This window comes from Sceloporus undulatus, chromosome 6 (assembly GCF_019175285.1).
Source record: "Sceloporus undulatus isolate JIND9_A2432 ecotype Alabama chromosome 6, SceUnd_v1.1, whole genome shotgun sequence".
Lineage (NCBI taxonomy): Eukaryota > Metazoa > Chordata > Lepidosauria > Squamata > Phrynosomatidae > Sceloporus > Sceloporus undulatus.
The window spans coordinates 52,055,802-52,077,409 of NC_056527.1; the positions used below are offsets into that span (position 1 = coordinate 52,055,802).

Below are 21,608 nucleotides of genomic sequence, written 5' to 3' on the forward strand. Positions count from 1 at the left end.
TGAGTCCTTGAGCAAAACTGGAATGTAGTTAGGAGTGAATAAGTCTTCTATCCTCCTTCAACACACATCCACTCTGCTGTTGTACCTGCTCTTATCCATCAGCAATGAATACAACTCACTCTATAATGGTGTATTCAAATGAGGTGTCCAGAGAATAGTATCATCTTAAGCCAACACTGCCAAGTGAAAACATAAAACTTGCATCTCTCAGAGAGTGCTTTCAAATTGAAACAGACCTTTCGAAGGTTACGTTCCTAAACCTCTCATTTTCCCTACCTACTCTTTCTTGATCAAAGCTGTTAAAATCTTTCTGCTCACTGAAGAGTAGAATCCAATTGCAGCAGGTGCATTTAATGGCAGGGCTTTTTGCCCACAACTTTCAGCCACCGAGAATATCCTGAACTTCAAATGCACAGGTTCATAAATATTTTCTCTCCAGCTTCCTTACTAGAACAGTACTTTCTTTTATCCTTCATTGCAAGAAGGAGACAATACCACCTCCACCACTCTGCCTGTGTGACTGAAGTTCTGGTAAACAATTTCCCCCCAATTGGAAGCTTCCAAGTAAAGACCACCAAAGTAAATCATGGAAGAGTTTCACCTTTAGGACTACATATTAACATCTATTTCCACCAAGAGCCAACTTGAAAAGGTTTTGTCTAATAGACGAGGAATATTAATCAGTGGAGAAAATTCTCTTAGATTTTAATCTATCCCTTAAATCAATTTCAGCTAATTTCCTAAAGAGAAGCAAAGTACATACAGTGGGCCTTTGGTATCCACTGAGGTTTGGTTTCAGGACTCACTGTGGATACCAAAATTCGTGGATTCTCAAGTCCCATTATATACAGTGGTGTCGTAAAATGGTGTCTCTTATATAAAATGGCAAAATCAAAGTTCGCTTATTGGATTTTCTTTGTTTCTTTTTTGGGGGGAGGGGGGAGAGAATATTTTCAAGTTATGAATAGTTGAATCAATGGATAAAAATATCCATGGATATGAAGGGTTGACTGTATTATAGGAGGTCAGTTACTGTAACAGTTTACTCTATTAGTACATATACACATAGCCGCTTTGAGTCCCTATATTGAGAGAAAGGTAGAATATAAGAAAATAAAACAAATAATAAACAATAAATAAATAAATATTCATACACACTTTATATAATGATGCAGCAACAAAGGTTGAAATAGTTATCTTACATAACAAAAAATATGTGTATGCTAGATGCTGTTACTGTTGTGTGCCTCCATGTCATTTCTGATTTAAGGTAGCCTTAAAGCACACCTGTCACAGGGGTTCCTTGGCAAGATTTGTTTTTGGTTTTTTTTAAATTATCTTTTATTTTCCTTATTATAAATTGGCTGCAATTGGAAGTTTTCCCCCTGTTCTTTCCATTTAAATTCTGTTAGTCTCCTTTGTCCATAACACCACCTCTCTATCACTTTCCCCCATTTCTTTTCATAATCTTGCTTTGTTTCCCCTGCAATATACATAGACATTTTGTCCATCTCCTTAAATTCCAATACTTTTAATTTTCATTCTATTAATTCTGGGGTCCTTTTTTGTTTCCAATATCTGGCATAAACCATACGTGCAGCCGTTATTAGATACAATATCATTCTGGTTTGTGTTTTATCTAGTTTTTTTCTGCGGTATATTTATCATATTGAGTAATAATATTTCTGGAGATAATGGTATTTTTATTTCCATTATTTCTTGTACAGTGCTCCCTCGGGTTACGAAATTAATTCGTTCCGCCGCCGCTTTCGTAACCCGAAAAGCATTCGCAAGCCGAAATGCCATAGGCGCTAATGGGGAAAAGCCGCGATTTGGTGCGAAAAAGCGCCGAAAAGCACCAAAAATTTTTTCGTAACCCGAAATAACCTTCGTAACCCGGAACAGTTTTTTTTAATGGATTTTTTTCGTATCCCGGAAATTTCGTAACCCGCGCATTTCGTATCCCGAGGTACCACTGTATTTCTTTATGTATTTGCTTCCAGAAGTTTTTTATTTCTTCACACTGCCACCATACATGATACATTGTTCCCCACTTCTCTCTGCACTTCCAACATTGTCCGTCTATATTTTTTTTCATTTTTGCCAGTCTAGAGGGAGTCAAGTACCACCTGTATATAATTTTGTAATAATTTTCTTTCAAAGTATTTCCTTTTGTAAATTTTTGAGTATTCTTCCATGATCTTTCCCTTGTTTCTAAAGGAATTGTTTTCCCTATGTTTTTCATCCAATTTACCATTGAAACCTTAATCATTTCTTCTTCCTGATCTAATTCTAGTAACATTTTATAGATTTTTCTAATTATACCTAATTTTTCCTTACCCATTATGATTTTGTCAAACTCTGTTTTCTCCATTTCTATACCCTTCTCTTTTATATCTTTCTTTATTTCTGTTTTTAGTTGTTCATATTTTAACCAATTAAACTTTTTTCCTTCTCTTTCTACATCTTCCTTGTTTTTTACTTCTGTCTTTCCTTTTATATTTACCACACAATCCTCATGTTTTATCCATTTATGATTCCCGTGGTATTCTCTTTTGCGAAAAGCCTCTTGTGGCGAGGTCCATTTTGGGAATTTAGTATAAAAGAAATTCTTATATTTTTTTCCAGATTTTAAGTATTCCCTTCCTGATACTGTGTGTATTGAATCTCGTATCTTTGTGGTCATATATTAGAAAGGCGTGCCAGCCTTCAGTCATACCCACTGCTTCTATTTCTAGTTGTTTCTTATTTTCTAAAAGTATCCATTCTTTGACCCATATAAGTGCACAGGCATCATGATATAACTCTAGGTTAGGTAGACCTAAACCGCCTTTTTCCTTTCTACCTTGCAAAACCTTTAATTTCACTCTAGGTTTCCTTCTTCACCATATAAACCTTGATATATCTTTATTCCACTGTGTGAAGGGATATTTATTTTCTAAGATTGGAAGTGTTTGGCAAGATTTGTTGAAGGGAGTTTGCCTTTGCCCTCCTCTGAGGCTCAGAGAGTGTAACATGGCAAAGATCACCCAGTGGGTTTCCATAGGGGAGCAGGGATTCAAACCCTAGTCCCCAGTGTCATAGTTTAACACTCAAACCACTATACCATGCTGGCTCTTCACATGCTAGATGCCTCTAGTTTTACAATCTGGGATGGAAAAAAAAGAAAAACAACCCCTGAGTGGTGAACATCAACAAAAAACATTGCTCCCTACACTCCTACCTCTCTGACTTCATGAAGCTGGCCAGGGCACTGGTTCTTGGCTCTTCGTGCTGCTGCAGGCGATTTGTGATGTGTAATGGTGACAACTGGTGGCCCACTCTGATTCAGGTTTTTCTGAAAACTTGGAGATGTGTTGATTGCTCCAAGGGGCAAGAGAGATAAGCTTTTCATTCGTGAGGTTGGAGTGCTCTAGAGTAATCAGAGGTTTTAACAGTAAAATAAGATGACAGTATGAGAATAATACTCTCACAAACAATGGTGAATTTTTTTGTCCTAGTGAAGACACCCAAAGCACTGTTGTTTGGGTCTCTGTAATCTGTTCCTCCTTCTCCATCTCCAAACTCCAAGCCTGAAATTTACCACAAGCCATACACCTGTTTAGGTTCTTTTTACACCAAAAACATGACCAATGCCTACTGAAGGTTAGATAAGGTAGCTCCACAATAATTCAAAGAGGTGTTCTTCCCCACTTTCGTCCTAACCTACATGGATTTCCAAAGCCAAGAGCAAGTATATGGGAACATGGAGGGAATCAGTTCATTATTGCCTTAATTTATTCCCATCATCTATTTTATTGTTACCACATCTAACTTTCACCCTTTCTCTCTGCCCCTTCTAAAAATCATAAGGCTTTAGCACTTCTACCCAGATTAATTAATACCAATGCCTCTTTCATGATACATGACATTGCCACAATTATATCACCTACCCTAAGAGATTATTTATCCATCCAGTTAACTCATCCTCTTAAAACAGTAGTAATACTAGTAGTTGTAGCAGCAGCAACAGGGATAATGCTTAATATTTACATAATGCTTTCAAATATTCTAAGTATTTCACATGCATCACTACCCTTTCAGCTGGTCAGGGCCAACAGGAGGGTAACCAAACAATGCACTGACAACAAGAAAGAGATGTTTGTGGAAAAACACAAAAATATAGAAGAAAAATTGAGCAACAGTCCTCACCCTAGAACAGTCCACTGAGGACAAAATACTTAATGATACAGAATTTTTCCTCTATTGGAGTTATATGTGTGAAATATCCTATAAAAAGGGATGCCTGGAACACTGAGCTTTCAATGCTGCAAATAATTTGGTTGCAGGCCCAACAGTGTGATTCTAACAGGACTAGCTATATTTCTGAGGTAACCAAAGCTCCCAAGCAGTCTTCAAAGGAATCTCTAGGTAACACATTAGTGAATCCTGGAGGGTAACAAAACGTGTGCCATGCTATAAAGATGACATGCACCTGTACTGAAAAAACTCATTCAGGGAACATCCCTAAATGTCAATCCTGTTCCTCCAGGAGAGTTCAAATCTGTCTAAAACAGAGTGGCTGTCACTCAAATGAACCAGCGATACCTTTCTCTAGTCCATACTGAGTTTACTGGCATTCATCCAGTCTGTTATCATATCCAAGGGCTGATTCAGCTTCCACTGTCTCACTTTAATTGGGACACAGAAATGACATCTCACCTCACATTTTCAGATAACCTCAGAAATTTCTCATAAAAATAATGTCACAACAGGTGGGATAGGAAGAAGAACCAGGTATGAGAAAAGACAGTTCCCCATCAGATGCAAGTTGAAAGCAGAGTGCCATCACACTCCATATATTTGTCATTGTTATGGCAAGTCACTCTCAGAAAGGGTTACAGAAGGCTCATCCATGTTTTCACACACTTGTCTAGATATGAAGACTTCACAGAGCCATCCAAGGATAACTTCCCTACAGTTAAATTAATCCTAAAAAAAGTATCTCCACATAGCAATCCCCTATTTTTTTTCATTTTTTTCACCAAGAGATCCAGATACTAGGTGATCACCAACCAAAGATAATCCATCTATAACCCATGGTCATCTATTTCACCAAGCCCAGCAGATGGGTTTCCAGTTATCCAATTCCATCCAGAGTAGCAGGCTCAGAACATATGCATGCACCCACAAGAAGCAATCCCAAGTGAAAGGACTTGATAATGCTCTCTAGATTTCTGGAACATGCATACATTTGTATATTTTAAGCATGTAAAATCTAGACACTGTACAAAAATACACAAAATGACAACTCCTACTCAAGGGGCATACTGTACCATCTAAATTTGGGGGGGGGGGGGGGGGTGGCAGAATTCAAAATAAAAGAATTAGAGAAAAGAGCTAAAGGCCATGAAAAAGTGTAGCACATATCCATTATTCTTTTTAAAGGGAAAGTAGTCAAATTAATTCAACAAAGGTACAAAGATACAAGTCAGGAACAACACAAGGGGGTTTACAAGCAACAGAGACCTAAAATACTAAGGTCAGATGACAGTACGTAAGGGAACATAAACATACATGAAGATGAGCAATAGTCTCTTCAGCCAAGTATGAACGGATAATCAGTGGAGAGAAATAGTAAGCACTGAAATTATTGTATTTGCAGGCTAAAAAACATGGTGGGTGGCAGAACACGAAACAGACACAAGAAGCTTAAGGTAAGAATAGAAAAGACCCACTAAAAGAGCATTACACTAATCCTTTTGTTCATAATAACAGAACAAACAAAAAGGAAAGGAAATTCAGCAACATTTGACAATTGAAAAATGACATGACTGGACTAACGATGAATCTTAGAAGCTAAAGAAATAAAATGAACCCACACCAACATCTCTACCTTCAGGAGAAGAAAAGATAGCATCAACAGACACAAAAGGAATGGGAAGACAGGAGCCTAGCAGAAAAACAAGAATCTATCTTTGAAATGAAAAAGATTTCAGCTTCAAAAAATGAGAACAGCCATATAGAAACAGCAAAAAGATAAGATGAAAGATCAACAAACAAAGGGAACAGATCAAAGTGAAAAAAGAAATGAATATTCTCATCTAGTTAGTGATAGCACCTGCTTATTTTGAAAGAAAAGAAAAAGTATTTGTTAATGAGAATACACCTCAGTAGTCCCTCAATGCACCACAGTCATTACAAGAAAACAAAGATAACAGGAGCCAAGAGTCCCTTTTCAGTTGGCCCCTTTCTCCCTCAACTGCCACAAAGATTGCTTGTCTGGAGGTAAGGGTTTCAGTAGAAGGTTTCAGTATAATCAATGTTTATGTAGACTTGTCTTTTTGTGTTTGTAAATTCATGTTATATGTTTTTAAAGCAATAAAAAATTAATTAAAAAAGAAATAGTGAAATGTGCAAAAGACATGGTGGTTGAGATAATGAGGTTGCAATCCAACACATCAAAGACCTGGGGAAAAGGCTCAGCTAACAAAATGGGAATGGCTGGGAACATCAAATGGCTCCTGTTTCTGTTTGGGACAAGATGTGAATGGCAGTGGTTTCACGAATTAAGATTTGGAAAGAGTTTTACAGATTTTGTCAGATACCCCAGGAAGACCCTAGACCAGGAGCAGACAACTACAGAGTGTGGAAGGCAAGTCTGCTCTTGCAGCAGGCCACAACATCCACTAAAAACCAGAAAGCGAAATCACTTACAATTTGGAATTCTGGGGATCCCCAAAAGTCTGTGGGTTAGGAGGGGGTATGTAACAATGCAGCCTATCACCCTTGAAAGGACCCAGAGAGAAGTAAGTTCAGCATTTTGGCCTATTCAGGAGCAGCCAAGGGTGATTTACACCCAAAATGGGAAGGAGAGTGTGGCAAGGGATAAACCTGGAAGATGGCATGCAATGGGTTGAACTTTCTCTACCCTTGCACTAGATGGTATGAGTTGGAAATAAGAATAGGCAGTTTTAGGCCATGATGCAGACCCCCCCCCCCCGGTTAAGGCAGCAAGGAAATGGGATAGGAGATTATGGGAGGAAAGGTTGCACCTGAAAGAGATAAAGTTCTGCTGAATCACCAATGAGAACTTTTTGTTTGATTACAGCTACATGAGAACTATAGAAATGGTATAAGCTGCCTTGAGCAAAACCAGATACAAGTCTGGAAAATATACACATTTTATTTGTACTAGGAAATGCTAAAGCAAGAATGCACTACATAATCCACAAGTGAGCTGCCTTGAAAGTAACCAAGGAGACCATCCCATTAAAATGCAGCCACAGACATAATGCCACTTTGCCGGTGAGGGAAGACATAGAGATTTGGGAGAGCAACTAGAGATTGGGAGGAAGGTGGAAAAATAAGCAAACAACATAGCATGACGGCAAAGGTTTCTCTCATCAATTTATACCTTGACTTTCCTGTATGTTTGAAATCTGAAGCTACAGTTTCAGTACTGTGGTTTAATACAATATTTGAGTTGAGCTTATGTGAGAGAGGTGTGAATTGTGCCACCTTCGAGATGTTACTGGACTGTAGCTCCCAGCAGCTCTAGGCATGACAGCTAATGGGGAAAATGCTGGATTTACCATCCAACAACATCCAAAGTGCCACACGATTACCACCACTGTTAGTTGACAATAAGTAACCTAATCAATAGCCATTTAAAGACCCCAAACTGTAACTAGACAAAATACCTCTTGAAAGACAGACAGACAGGAATCCTGTAAAACGTGCATCTACAGACAATGAGGCAGATACGGCACAGTAAGATTTTCTAACGACATTGCTGTTTCAACAAAGAAAGAATTTTACCTATTCTAGGTTCTTAGTCCATGGAACCTAAATGATAACTATAGTCCCAAGGTTAAGAAATGCAATACCCTTTTCCAGTAAGGTATAAGATTTGAAGTGCACAGATAATCACCACTAATGCAACACAGCCTTGAGCAGAAATGCCCTAATGTTTAACACCCGGTAGGAATTTTGTATAATCTTATAAACAGCACAATCATTGTCCTCAGTGGCATTACAATGGGCATGCAGACTGAATCAGTGACATTATCAGAGGGAGTGAAACCCAAATGACTGTCTGTGTCACCACACAACACAATTAAATGTGCCCTCCACAACCAGTGTATAGTTTCCACATAAAAAACACAAAAGGGAACCATTTCCCCAGCAAATGTCCAGGTGGTTAATCCCCCTCAGGACTACTTCCAGTGCCAGCTTCTTTCTTTCCAAGGGAATCAGTCTCCTCTTTTCCCTCCTGCCTTTTCTCAATGGCTCTATCCAAACATGGCTGCCGCCAGCAATCCTCCTCTCTTCCTGGCCTTCCTCCTGTTAAGGGTCCCTGGCTTGAGGCAGCCAGAGGGCAGCCAGCATGGGAGGCTGCAGGGGGAAGAACGGCCTCTTCCTCCCTCCTGAGGCACGGCCACATGTACTCACCCAGCGGAACCTGGAGTCACTTCCATTTGTACCCACAGCATCCCTTTCCTTTCTATTCAGCTGATCTGAGCTTGAGGAAACAGAAAGAGGACGAGGCACTGAATCATTCTGTCATTTCTCTCTCCCCATCTTTCAGGCCAAGGAGAAGCTTCTGCTCCCCCAGCATCCCCAACTCAGCTGTAGTGCATGCTCCCTACCCCACAAAGCAGGCTGCACTGTGCCATAAATTCTTAATAACTATCTTAATTCTCTTTCAGTGAAACACCTTCCTTCAGCTTGCACCATTTGAGGAAGAAGGGTGCAGGGAGGGTATTGATCCTTCGAGACTCCCCACCTTCTCTCCTTCCACCCTTACTGATGAGTGGTTCCCACTTTTTCTTTTTCTAGTACAAAAAACATTAAGAATTCTGTGTGGTCTGCCATGGGACAAGGTCACAGGGGTGACACCATATGTTAACACACTGGGTGACACTAACCTTTCAGACAGCACTATTTGTTCTTATGGTAGATGCATGCATATATCTCAGCTCTGTGATTATGTTTAATGTCTTAATGCAGAGTCTTGATACCCAATAGACTAAATATTTGTGTAAACTATATACTTGAAAGGCACAGAATTATGACACTCTACTGCAATTCAGGAACAGGACTTGTAAAAATGCCATTAATATATCTCCTGCCATGTTCAAGAACTCCTTGTTTTACCCCTGCACAAAAACTGGCAGCATCTCTCACATTTACAAGAAATGTTTGTTTATTTTAAGCAGAGAGCTTCACATCCTGAACCTCAGCAAATGAACTCCTCAAAAACAGATCACATTACAGGTTTTACAGTTAATCCCCCTTCCAGAAAACATCAGAACATCAGGTTGGAAGGATAATTAAAGTCCATATTAAATGAAAGTGGGTTGTTGTTCTGTTAGATTGTAATACCTTTAAATGCATTTTATTTCATCATGAGTTAGAAGGCAACACTCTTTTCCCTCTTTGTGTTTATATTGTCCTTTTCCTACTGAAAAGCTCTTGAAACTGAGGTTAACATCAGGGCTGGTGGGCAGACATTGCTTGAATGTACTACCAATACTCCAAGAAGTGATAGAACTCAAAATATTGTTAATCAATGTCTTACTTGAACTAATCTTCTTTTAAAATGCAAAACTGCAGTTCCCACCATCACTTTTCTTAAATTATCTGTATTCAGACTTTTGGCAGTGCACATATAAAAACAGACTTCCCTAAAACTGGATGAATATTAATCCAAGCATACGAAAAGTTATTTAGACTGTTATGAGCAAAGGTAAGTGGAGTAAGGTGGGTGGGGAAAAAAAACAAGATAATGACAGAAGACTAAGAATACATTTTTGTCATGTGCTCTATGACATACAAGTTATCCTCTTCCCAAAACTGAAAGTTCAACAGTGCAGTCCTATATTTGTTCAGTCAGAAGTAGGCTCCATGAAATTCCAATGGGGCTTACCTCCCATTTAAATGGAGGTAAGCCCATGGCCCCAAAGTCTACTTCTTATGCTGCTCAACGTAAGTAATTTAACATTCTGTAGAAAATTAAATACATTTACTAAAAAGCACAACAGGGACCTCAATTAATGTGGTTGCAACTATAGCCAGAATTCTTTGGAAAGAGTGCACAAGAGAAGCAGACAGACAGGACAGGCAATGAAGACTGAATGTAGGCCCCTGCTCCAGCTATATCTTCTATTCCCTGAAACATGGTCAATAACATATATTCCCTGGGAGGGAAAAAGTCTCAGCGAGAGGTGGACAGAAGACAAACAAATATGACTTTGGCCACTGCTCTAGCTGGGCTGTACTTCCTTTTATCAATGGGGTCTTTTATCATTCATTGACTTGCAGGACACATACTTATCAATCAATCAATCAAACAAAAATAGTTCCAGATCATTTTATAAATACGTGATTTTTAATCCCAGCTTTTAAAGAGACATAATTCTCCCAATTTTCCATGTAGCAAAACTTCTTTGAAAGCAAAATTCTAATCAGTACAACTCATTTACCTTAAGAAACATACCAAAGCAGTTAAATTCTATATCTGAACCCTTCAAAATTCTCACCCTTCCTCTTCCCACCAGCTTGTCTTCTCCCCAAACCATGAAAATCTAACAAAAGCTGGTAATATCCAAAGTTTGGAAAACAGGTAATAGAGATTCTGTTGTTTTGCTCTATCTATTTGAAAGCAGAAAAAATCATCAGCTAAAAATAATCATTCTTTTTTTACTGACTTAACCTTTCCAGCTAAGAACTAAGTGCTAATAAACTAAAACACATGCAAGAACACTATTTCTCTTCAATAATTATTTACCTTTGAATTATTTTCCGTATGGTACTTGGCACAAGATCGTAGCTGAGTCACCCAGTATTGTCTCTCCTTTGTATCACTAGCTAGAAATAAATAAACACAAAAATAAGCTGTACTTCAGTTAAACCAACCTTTTAAAAGAATCAACAGGTTTTGTTGCTTCAGCGACTCTTAAATCTCAAGTTCATCACTCTAAAAAGTGGTTTTTAAAGATTGACATTTTGATAATTTTAATTTCATGGATTTTAAGCATATATTGACATAATGCATTAGGTTTTCTCTATTATTTAAATCAGGAATAAGAACTGCACAATCCACAAAGTGATATTCTATCCTTTGGGGATCCCCCCCCAATTTCATACTTGAGGATCCCCTGCAAAAATAGCATTTTTGACGGAGAAGATGACTGGGATTATTGTCTTCCTCTTCTGTACAAGGGATTTCCAGAGGCATCTGCTTGATTATTGTAGGAGCACTTGTGCCTCTCCTCTATTTCCATCTATTAAAAATAAAAATGTTGAAGCTATCTCCAGACTTCTCCTCATAGCAGCCATGAAAAAAGGTACTATGATGCTGTTCAGATTATGAGAAAGTAAACATCATGTTTTATCAGTTGATTCTGCTGTGAGGAAGAGTGCCTGGCCCAGCCCCATAACTTTTCAACACTAAGGGTGTGCTTTTAGTTTTAACTATCATGTAATAAAGGTTTACCCTATTCAAACTAACTAAAACATTTGAAATAGTTCAGTACACAATGTAAAACTGGAAAATGAAACAATTATAGAAAATGCTGGCTTTGAGTTTTTCAAGAAAGTAACACAATATTCTACCTCTCAGTTTATACATTTCTCCGTTAGCAGAGTATACCACCAACATGTTTGGTGCTTCATCACTGAGGGAAACTACAGCTCCAGCTAAGGACAGCACTCCTCGTGGCTTCTGATTTTTACTTTGTTCATTCACAAAATACTGTAGAATTCCAGTTTCAAAATCCAGCATGAAGTACCTGTTAATGAAATAATAATAATAATAATAATAATAATAATAATAATAATAATAATAGCTGTTAAGGTTCATGCCCTTTTTTGTCATTCAAGTAACATGCCTGTAGGCATTTTTAGGTTTGCACATTATCTTATAAAATAGATTTTGCTGGAAGGGTCATTTTGGAGGGGGGGTTAAATGCATATTTCAAATAACATATCTCCGTTTCAATGCCTCATCTGTAAATCTCTCTCTAATAGGATAAGCCTAGAACAGGACAATTACAGTAAAAAAAGTGAACCAGGATGCAGGTATTTTACTCTTTAAATGACCAGCAATAGTACCACAAATAGCAGATTACACACTCTGTGTATGCCACTGAAAGTCATGTACTCTTGTCTATTCGAGATAATAACTGATTGCCAAAACTGTGTTATGTTCTTTGTTACTGAACTTTAGCTTTTGAAATAAAATATGTATAAATAGGACATGCAGGACACACAACACACAAAAACAACACACTGTGTTGTGCAATGCCATGGTAACACATCCAAGTTTTATTAGTACAGCAACTAGAAGAAAATATATTCCATAAATTATGTTTGACAATTTACTATAGAGCTCCTTTTGCAATAGAAAAATACCAGCCTAACTAATGAGATGATTATTAAATAAAGCATGTGTACAGTACAAGATCCAGTAATATTATTTTAATATGTAAATAGCCAGATAGATTAACATTATGAGCACACCGCTTAAATTTTGACACTCACACTGCTGATAAAGTCCAAAAAGTCTAACACTGGCATCATTGTGCAATACGATATAAATATTAATTTGAGTCAGCATAATACTATTTTGAGGTCATATTGGTGCTCCCCTCCTCCTAAGACCTCAGCAGTTTATCCTCCATTTTAGCAAACACTCTTCTTACAACAAGGATTATTGCAAGGAACCAGCAAATCTTCAATGTTATGAAGAGGGGAAACTATTAATGTTCACAGGCAAATAACTCATGGTCATTTTCTGTTCATAAAACTGAACAGATTGATGTGAACCCTTCAAATTCTAACATAACTTGTTTTAACGTAACATGTTACATATTATGCTAGCATGTGTATAGCATAATTTTAAAGAATGGCTGAAAAAAACAGCAAATTAATTAACACTAAATGACTAAAACCTTTCAATATCCACTTCTATCCACAGTATAATTATTTAAATGAAGCAATTTTGAAAATAAGTTTTTTTAAAAATTGTAAACTGTGGTCATATTTAAACTATGAACTAACGTGAGTCTTGCTTTTCATATCTTTGTGGAGTTCTTATACAGGGTACTCTAGACCACAAACAAACTTGTGTATATAGGAACATCTCATATACATCAATTCAGAATTCATCCAAATTAGGTAGCAAGCATGTGTGCTAGTAAGTGATGCTCCATCACTCCCATTCTGCCAGCAGCAGCAGACTAAACTAAGGAAATCAGCTTCAAGCTAAAACTTACATTTACACTTTAATTAAGATTCATGGCTTGTTGTTCCTAAGCAATCCAGATATTATAAGTCAAAAACAACCCTAGCCTCCGACTGCCACTTGTTCTGAGACTTACACACCAGAAGTCCAGATTGGAGAATAACACTAACCTTCCTGATCCGTTCTTAGTTTCTGAAGCCACTCCTGCAGACAGCAATAGCTACCCGGGATAGCTACCTAGCAGTGTACATCAGCATGTTTTCTTTCTTGCTCTCTGGACTTCTTGAAAATACAGGGACGTAAAGTAATCTGTTTTCTAGAATATGGCATGGTTCGTATATGCCCCAATGCTTCAGAAACATCTCAATTTTCAATATATCCAGAATGTTACAATGTCTCCATATTACCATGGGACAAAATCAGCATCTTGAAATACGCTTGGATGCTTTAAAATCAACCACTGAAATAATCTGCTTCCATTGTTCTCATTCTATCAGAAATCACTGCACCAGCTAGTCCTACAAGTTCAATTTGTTATGAGTGAGGATACCACTGCATTGCAGAAGAGAACACCTTATGATTGCAGAAGGTCTTATATTCAACTCTGTACTAAGTCCAAGTAAAATAATCAAAGTAGAATATGATGAGAAAGACTCTGGCTCTGAACCCTGGAGAACTGCTGCCAGACACAGTAGACCACACTGGGCTAAAAGGACAAAGAACGTGACCTTGTACAAAACAGTTTTCTATGTATATATATTATTGCTTATAAAAATGCAAGTGACATTTGCAGTCCATGCCTCACCAAAATGACCACCATTAGTATCTTGTAGCGGTGGTGAAAAGTATCACATTTCATAACTACTACACCAAATCAGGATTAATTATTGGATCTAAGAGCACAAAACCATCAAGCCTTCATAACCAGGGGATGCTCTGATTTGCCTCAGGCTTGATAATACAGACTAAGATTAGGTTTCGCGAGGCCAACCTGCATCCAGGCAAGCAAATGAGTCAAAAGTTGCTCTCCGAGGAGAAGATGATTTGGCGTGTGCTTGGACACCAAGCCTTTAAATGTGTGGGTCTAAACGATCAGAAAAGATAGAATAATTATTATTATTATTTGTACATTTGGTGCCCTTTCACACTGATTGTTTCTGATTTATGGTGACCCTATGCAGTGCAACATTTCCACTTTAATTGTCATGGTTCCATCCCATGGAATCCTAGGATTGGCAGTTTGGGGAGGGACATTTTGAATTCTCAACTAAAATGCTTAGCTGCTTCACCACACCACAGACTCCAGGATTCCAGAGGATGCAGCCACAGCACTTAAAGTGGAACCACAGTGCTATAACTGTGTAGTGTGAAAGGGCCCTTGGAGCCTAGGTAGAGCCTTTCTATGAAACTGATCTGTCTGGTTTTTCATTTCCACCTGAGATCTAGTCACTCATTGCTCCTTATGTAGTTTGCAAGGAGTGACATGAAATAAATAGAAGTCTCTAAAAAATGAACAGAACAAAAAAAAAAAAGTCCAGTTTTTAAGCATTCTGAAAGTACACATAAAATAAATGAGGATGACAAAATGCTAATACCATAAAACAAGATCACTGCTTGTAATTCTACACAAGATTCCTTGGTATATAGTTGTTTATGGTTTATAAAAATGACTTATGATTTTCTAACTGATGCAGAGAGATTTTTAGAAACAAGATATTCCCCGACTGTCAGCTTAGTCTACTAGTGCAAAAGGAAAAAGGGATGAGCAGGAAATTGGACAAGCAAACTGAGATAACAATTTTTAAAGGAACATGATTGATCTTATAGTGACTACCTGCAATGATCACTGATGGGGTAGCTCCAGGAGACAAAGAATTAAATTGGTGGTTGTGCCCATAAATACTGAGGATATAAATCATTCCTTCTCATCCTGCCTTCTGCTGATGTATCTGCTAATGGAAACAGCAAAGTCCTTCTTTTTCATTTTTTAAATGTTTTTTATGGCTGGGGATCTTCGACGTTTCTTATTCATAAGATCACCATTAACGTGAAGCCAACTTTACAACAAGCAAACAACAAGTGAGGGAACAGTCTGTCATCAGGGATGGCATGCAGTTGTTGTTGTTGTTAACTGCCATCAAGTCAACTTCAACTTATGACAGCCTTATTAATGAGATACCTCTAAATCACTCTGTTATCAACAGCCCTGCTTAGGTCTTGCAAACCTATGGAATGGCTTACATTCCATTTCTCAGTGCATATCCAGCATGATACTTGTGCAACTACATTCTACACAGCATTCCAAAAAGCAATAAAGTATTATTGATTGAAGAAGCTACACTGATTTTCTTAGCATTGAAATATGGGTATTTTTGCCCTGGGACAGTAAAATTTCTCTGCAAAAGACCTGCCAACTGTGCAAGTGAGGTTTGTTTGGACCCACCTAAACATCTAACAGCATGGTGTAGTGGTTTGAGCAGTTGACTATTTGAAAACCCGGGCCATAAAAACACACTGGGTGACCTTGGGCAAGTCACACTCTCTCAGCTCAGAACATGGCAATGGCAAACATTCTCTGAGGAAACTTGCCAAGAAAACCCTGTGGTAGTTCACCTTAGAATCATCATAAGTTGTCTTCAAATGACTTGAAGGGGTGCGCGCACACACACAATCATCTAATAACTTCAAATCTTTTGCAAAACAAAGCTAGTGTCTGTAAAGGTGCCTGAATTTTTCTCTAACTAGGTTCTCTCACTACAGGTTTAAATTTAGTTCTTGCGAACTTGTTTTGTTGCTCACTTAGAAGGTACCCTCCCGAGACACAGTTGGGACTAGTCCCGGGCTGGCTGTTTTATATCTAAGCAGGAAGCCATCTGTGACACTCCCACACTTGGCAAATGTCACTGCCTGATTTAGTCATAACAGTCTCAGTTTCTGATTGCAAAACTAAAGACCAAGGCCAGCTCACAGACATAATATCTTGCCATAAACCAAACCATAAATAAACAAGCCATTGGCTGTCTTAACACATATTTGCTAAGCTAAATGACAGATGGATAGAAATTAAATATGTTACAAAAATTGGCCTAATTCAACATCATATGTTGTTGTTGTTGTTGTTGTTGTTGTTGTTGTTGCATGCCTTCAAGTGGTTTCCAATTTATGGCAACCCTGAGGAAAACCTATCACAAGGTTTTCTCAGACTGAGGGTGTGTGACTTGCCCAAGATCAACTAGTGGGTTTCCATGACCAAGCAGGGAATCAAACCCTAATCTCGAGTCATACTCTAACACAAACCAGTACACCACACTGGTTCTCTAGCCATTCAACACCACCAAGTCCCTACATTAAGATGCTAAATCAAGCTAGACTGAGAAGTCAGAGCAAAGAAGGTAGATACCAAAGTTGGGCAAAACTGAGGTCTTTAAACTACCACAATGAACAGTATGTAATGTGGGATAAAACTGGGGGAGGGTCCACAAGCTAGGTGCCACCTCAGAAAAGGCCTGCCATTGGCATCAAGCACACCTCAAAAGGTGACAGGATACAGAGCAGGATCTCAGATGTGATACACAAATATGCAGGAGTGAAGATAAGCCAATCCCAAGCCACTTAGGGCATCATAGCAATAACTAGTATCCTGAATTGTACTCAGAAACAAACTGTAAATCAATTACTTAAACTGCATAGTACCCATGATTCAATGGGAAACTGCTAAACAGACAATTATGTACATTTCACTGATTCAGTGAATGAACAATTTCATTTACGCCAATAAAATTGAAAAGGAACAGATTGTTACCCCAAGATTTAAAAAAAACATTCACCCCTCCCTATTTCATATAAAATTAATAAAGCTGGTGTGAGTGGCCCAAGAATGACCCAACTGTGGACACCCTGAATCCATGGCAAGCTTAAATTCCTGCATGTAGGAGATAGCAGGGAATAGGTTGCTGGGAGCCCAGCTTGATGAAATATTGGAATTTTCCAGCATGTCTGGAGAGGGTGAAGGGATCATGGCTAAGGAATAGGACTGGAAGCTCATAGTAGGACAAAGGGCTTGCAATCCAACATGCTAATTCTTTTTGTCTGAGGTATTTGCACCAGTCACCCATTGCATTCAATCCAGTTTCAGACCATTCTTTCCTGTTCTGGGAAACTATCTAAAATAATTTAATCCATTTTACTTTGCATTTTTTCCCCCCCCCCCCAAGCTATTTTCAAGATATACATAACAGCCATTCAAAGGTAGCAAACCAGCCATTCTTCGATCTCAGTTTGGAAGCAGGCAGACACTCTGTCAATTTAATTAAACTGAGCCCCTCAATACACTGGCTAACCCCTAGTTACACAGCAACTATCTAGTCCTCTCTTTTCATTCTGGACCCTCCTTGATTGGAAGCAAAATCCTAAGCAGTGAAGTATTACCCTTAGCAAAGCCTTATTTGCCACTTCTGCCTTTGTTTCCTAGCTCTAGTATGTGTGTGTGAATGTCGTGGATGCATGCATTTCACTTATTCCCCTTAATAAAATTTTCAAACCTACTGAAACGCCTTTAGAGTTCTGTGTGATTTTGGAGCTGGTATAATTGGGATGAATCCTGAGGTCACTGTTGCCCTGACTGACCAGATCTCTCCTTTGAACTATGTACCAAATTCCCCTAAAAGCATAGCAGCAACAACAACAAGTTTATTGATTAGTCAAGTGACCATATCAATGGTAAAATACAAATATCACAACATCAAAGTACATACAAAGATAAAACTGGATCACTTCTACATGCGCTCTACATGGGGCTACCCTTGTGCTTGATTCAGAAACTGCAATTAGTGCAGAACATGGCAGCCAGAGTAGTGTCAGGAACATCAAGGAGGGACCATATTACAGTACTCCGGAATTAAAGTCCCTCCACTGGCTGCCTATTAGTTTCCAGGCCCAGTACAAGGTATTGGTTATCACCTTTAAAGCCCTAAATGGCTTGGGTCCAAACTATCTCAGGGACCGCCTCCTCCCGTATAATCCTCCCCGCACACTCCGGTCCTCTGGGAGGAATTTGCTGCAGCCTCAAAGATCTATGCTTTTAGCTACCTCCCCGAGGGCTTTTTCTGTTGTCGCCCCCAGATTATGGAACAACCTGCCGGATGAGATCCATCAATTGACATCTTTAGACAGCTTTAAAAAGGCTGTCAAGACAGATCTCTTCCGGTAGGCCTTTCCGGGATCGATAACCCCGACCTCAGGAACCCTCTTTTCGTGGGAGTCCCCAAGGTCCTCCCTGGAAATGCCACCGTGGTTTACTGTTTTATCTGTTTTGTTTTTGTTTTGTAATAACGTGTATGTGTTAATGTTGTTTAATTTGTTGGTTTTAATTATAATTGATTTAATAATTTTTTAAGGGGGGAGGGAATTTTGATGTATAATTGTATGGTACTGTATTTTATTGCTGTTAGCCGCCCCAATTGACCTCAAAGGGGCGAGACATAAATAATAAATTATTATTATTATTATTATTATTATTATTATTATTAAATTCATATAAAATTAGCTAGAGAGTTGAGACACATAAAAGTTGAATAAAAACAAGTTTGATAAAATACAAAAATATAGAATAAAAACAAACTAAAACATGGGGGTGTGGAGGAAATAAAAAAAGGCGGGTGTTTAAATGAACTCATCACCATGGCATGAAACCCTGTGAGTATGATAAACTGATCTCTCAAGTAAGCAGCTCTTATAATAAATTTTGTGTTACAACACACTAAATGTAAATTCTCTCCTGAGAGGAAATGAGACAATTTAACAATAGGATCCAAGTTAGTCATGCTAACCAAAAAAAATTGTAAGAAATGGGATATCTCCTTATCATATATGCAATAATTGAACAGGATATGAACAATATCCTCTATGGCTGGAGCACCACAGATACATGTTCTTTCATGGTAGGGTATTTTTTGGAACCTACCTAATCTTACCATTCTGCTAAAATCATAGCAGTTGTGGGTGTCCTCCCAGACTTCAACAGTTTTGGGTAACACAGTATATGTTCAGGAAAATTGAATACCAGAAACTGCTCAACACTGCACTGCACCAGCTCAAATTTTCTCACTCACTCCTGATCACATCCAGATTGGGTACTTACAATATATTCTACACTGTTGTACACCCAGTCAAATGATTTCTGATTTATGGTGACCCTAATGTGAACCTATGACAGGGTTTTCTTAGCAAGATTTGTTCAGAGGGGGTTGTTCAGAGGCTGAGAGAATATGACTTACCCAAAGTCACTCAGTAAGTTTCCATGGCAAAATGAGTATTCAAGCCCTGCAGTCCAGAACTCAAACTACTATACCAAGCTGGATCACAGTCTAGATAGAAAATGATTTTTATTTTTCATTACTTATGTACCTTTTTTTCACAAAATCCCTATTTGGAAGATTTAGGATAAGTGCTATTTCTTTGGTTTACACAGAGGGTTTAACTTTGCTTTATCTACAGAATTAACGTCTTAATATGCATGCATCTCATAGATATTACTTTAATCTCATAATATATGCAATTCTTCTATGTATTGAAGAGGAAATAAACTCCAAGATTTGAGGATGAACCAAGAATCACTGGAATCCCAATCTGAGAGAAGGAGTTAATATAAATTTTAAGCCAATAATATATCTGTGATGGAAATCCTTTGAAATAATAGAATTCCAAAACACAACAAAATTTGGGAAAAATCAGTTTTGTTTTGTTTTTAAAAGAGGGATGTCAAGGGGCTTTAGGGATTCCAAACTGGGGCCTCATAGCTCCCAGCACCAGCAGGCTGCACTTTTTCACATCCCTCTGAGATGATGACAAAATATCCCTCTGAGATGATGATGTGAGATAACCTAATAAACTCTCCAGTGTCTCTCACAGCCATCCATCACTAAGATGGCTGATCTGTTCTATAAACTTTATTTATACAAAATAATTACACCAGCTCATATTATACAACACAAACATGAGGAAGCACAGATACTACAATGTGATGTCAAGCACTGGATAATAGCAAAGGGAGGATGAACTGTGCTATTCCATACTAATATGAACAGAACAGATTTTCCCCCCCGTTGATGATAATTTAAGTACTTCCCACAGTACTTCCTACAGAATAGATAAGTGGGAGGAATTAAAAGCTAAATATCCCTTTAAAATACTAAGTGTCTAAATCATAATGTAACTACTATCAAATATTTTTATATCAGTATAACGTCTAATAGTATAGTGACTCATGAAACATAGCCCACCTTCTAGTACATGTAATGTTAAGCATCTGCATAATCATACCCCTAGAATAGGGCTGGGGGACATGTCTAACACCAAATTTTTCTGAACAGCTTCCAGAACTCTTCACCATTGGCTCGGCTGGCATGGCCTAATGGGAGTTGCAATCCAACAGTATCTGTACCACTTCCACCTTTGTTCTGAAGGAACTTGTACTTAATTAAGATTTAAGGTATGATTTATATTCAACTTTGACTTAACTGTCTGCTGACCCAATAAAATTAGACTGATGTTCTAGCAGTGTGACAAGAGATTAATACTTCAGAGTAACAGCCATTAATTTATATAGAGCAATTCCCCTAAGGAATACTTTCTTCCAAAACTAGCTTGTAATTTATAATCAGATTGTAGCAAGGTAAGAATTTTGCATATTAACTCCTCAATAAAAATGAAAAATAATGGCCATATGTGTAAATTTCCCACTGAAATCAGTGGATCCCCATCTAAGATCTCGAATGACCTTTTACAGGCCAAGGCTAATGGCCTTTACTCTGTTCTCATTCTTCTCGATTTGTCTGCAGCCTTTGACACTGTTGATCACTGTCTCCTAATTGACATACTCTCTGACCTTGGGTTCTCAGACTCTGTTCTCGACTGGTTTAGATCTTACTTGTCTGGCAGATCTTTTGCAGTAGTTGCAGGGGGTCTGACTTCTTCTCCTGTTCCCTTATCTGTTGGAGTTCCCCAGGGCTCTGTTCTGGGTCCCCTTCTGTTTTCTCTCTACACACTGTCCTTAGGAAAACTCATCAGCTCTTTTGGTTTTTCCTACCATCTGTATGCCGATGACACCCAGCTGTATCTTTCTGCCCCTGACCTTTCTCCAAGGCTTGAACAGCAAGTCTCATCTTGCCTTACAGCTGTCTCACAGTGGATGCGCCATCGGCGTTTGAAGCTCAACATGTCCAAGACGGAGCTTCTTGTCTTTCCTCCTAAGCCCAACCTTCAACACTCCTTTTCTGTCTCTGTGGACAACATTTCCATTCAACCAGTCCAGCAAGCCCGCAGTCTTGGCTTTATCTTTGACTCTTCTCTATCGTGTATCCCTCAGATCCAGACCACAGCC

General features: G+C 38.4%; 1 protein-coding gene across 2 annotated transcripts in view; it reads right to left on the minus strand.

The window, feature by feature from the left end:
- Positions 1-21,608, minus strand: part of OSBPL10 (oxysterol binding protein like 10) — an 82,586-nt gene that overhangs the window by 51,074 nt on the left and 9,904 nt on the right. For both annotated transcript variants that reach the window (XM_042475613.1, XM_042475614.1), the window contains exons 2-4: positions 11,599-11,774; positions 10,772-10,851; positions 3,224-3,412 (exon numbers count right to left, since the gene is read on the minus strand). In XM_042475613.1, coding sequence (XP_042331547.1) covers positions 3,224-3,412; positions 10,772-10,851; positions 11,599-11,767 — 438 coding nt within the window. In that variant the 5' untranslated portion in view covers positions 11,768-11,774. The remainder of the gene's footprint in view (positions 1-3,223; positions 3,413-10,771; positions 10,852-11,598; positions 11,775-21,608) is intronic.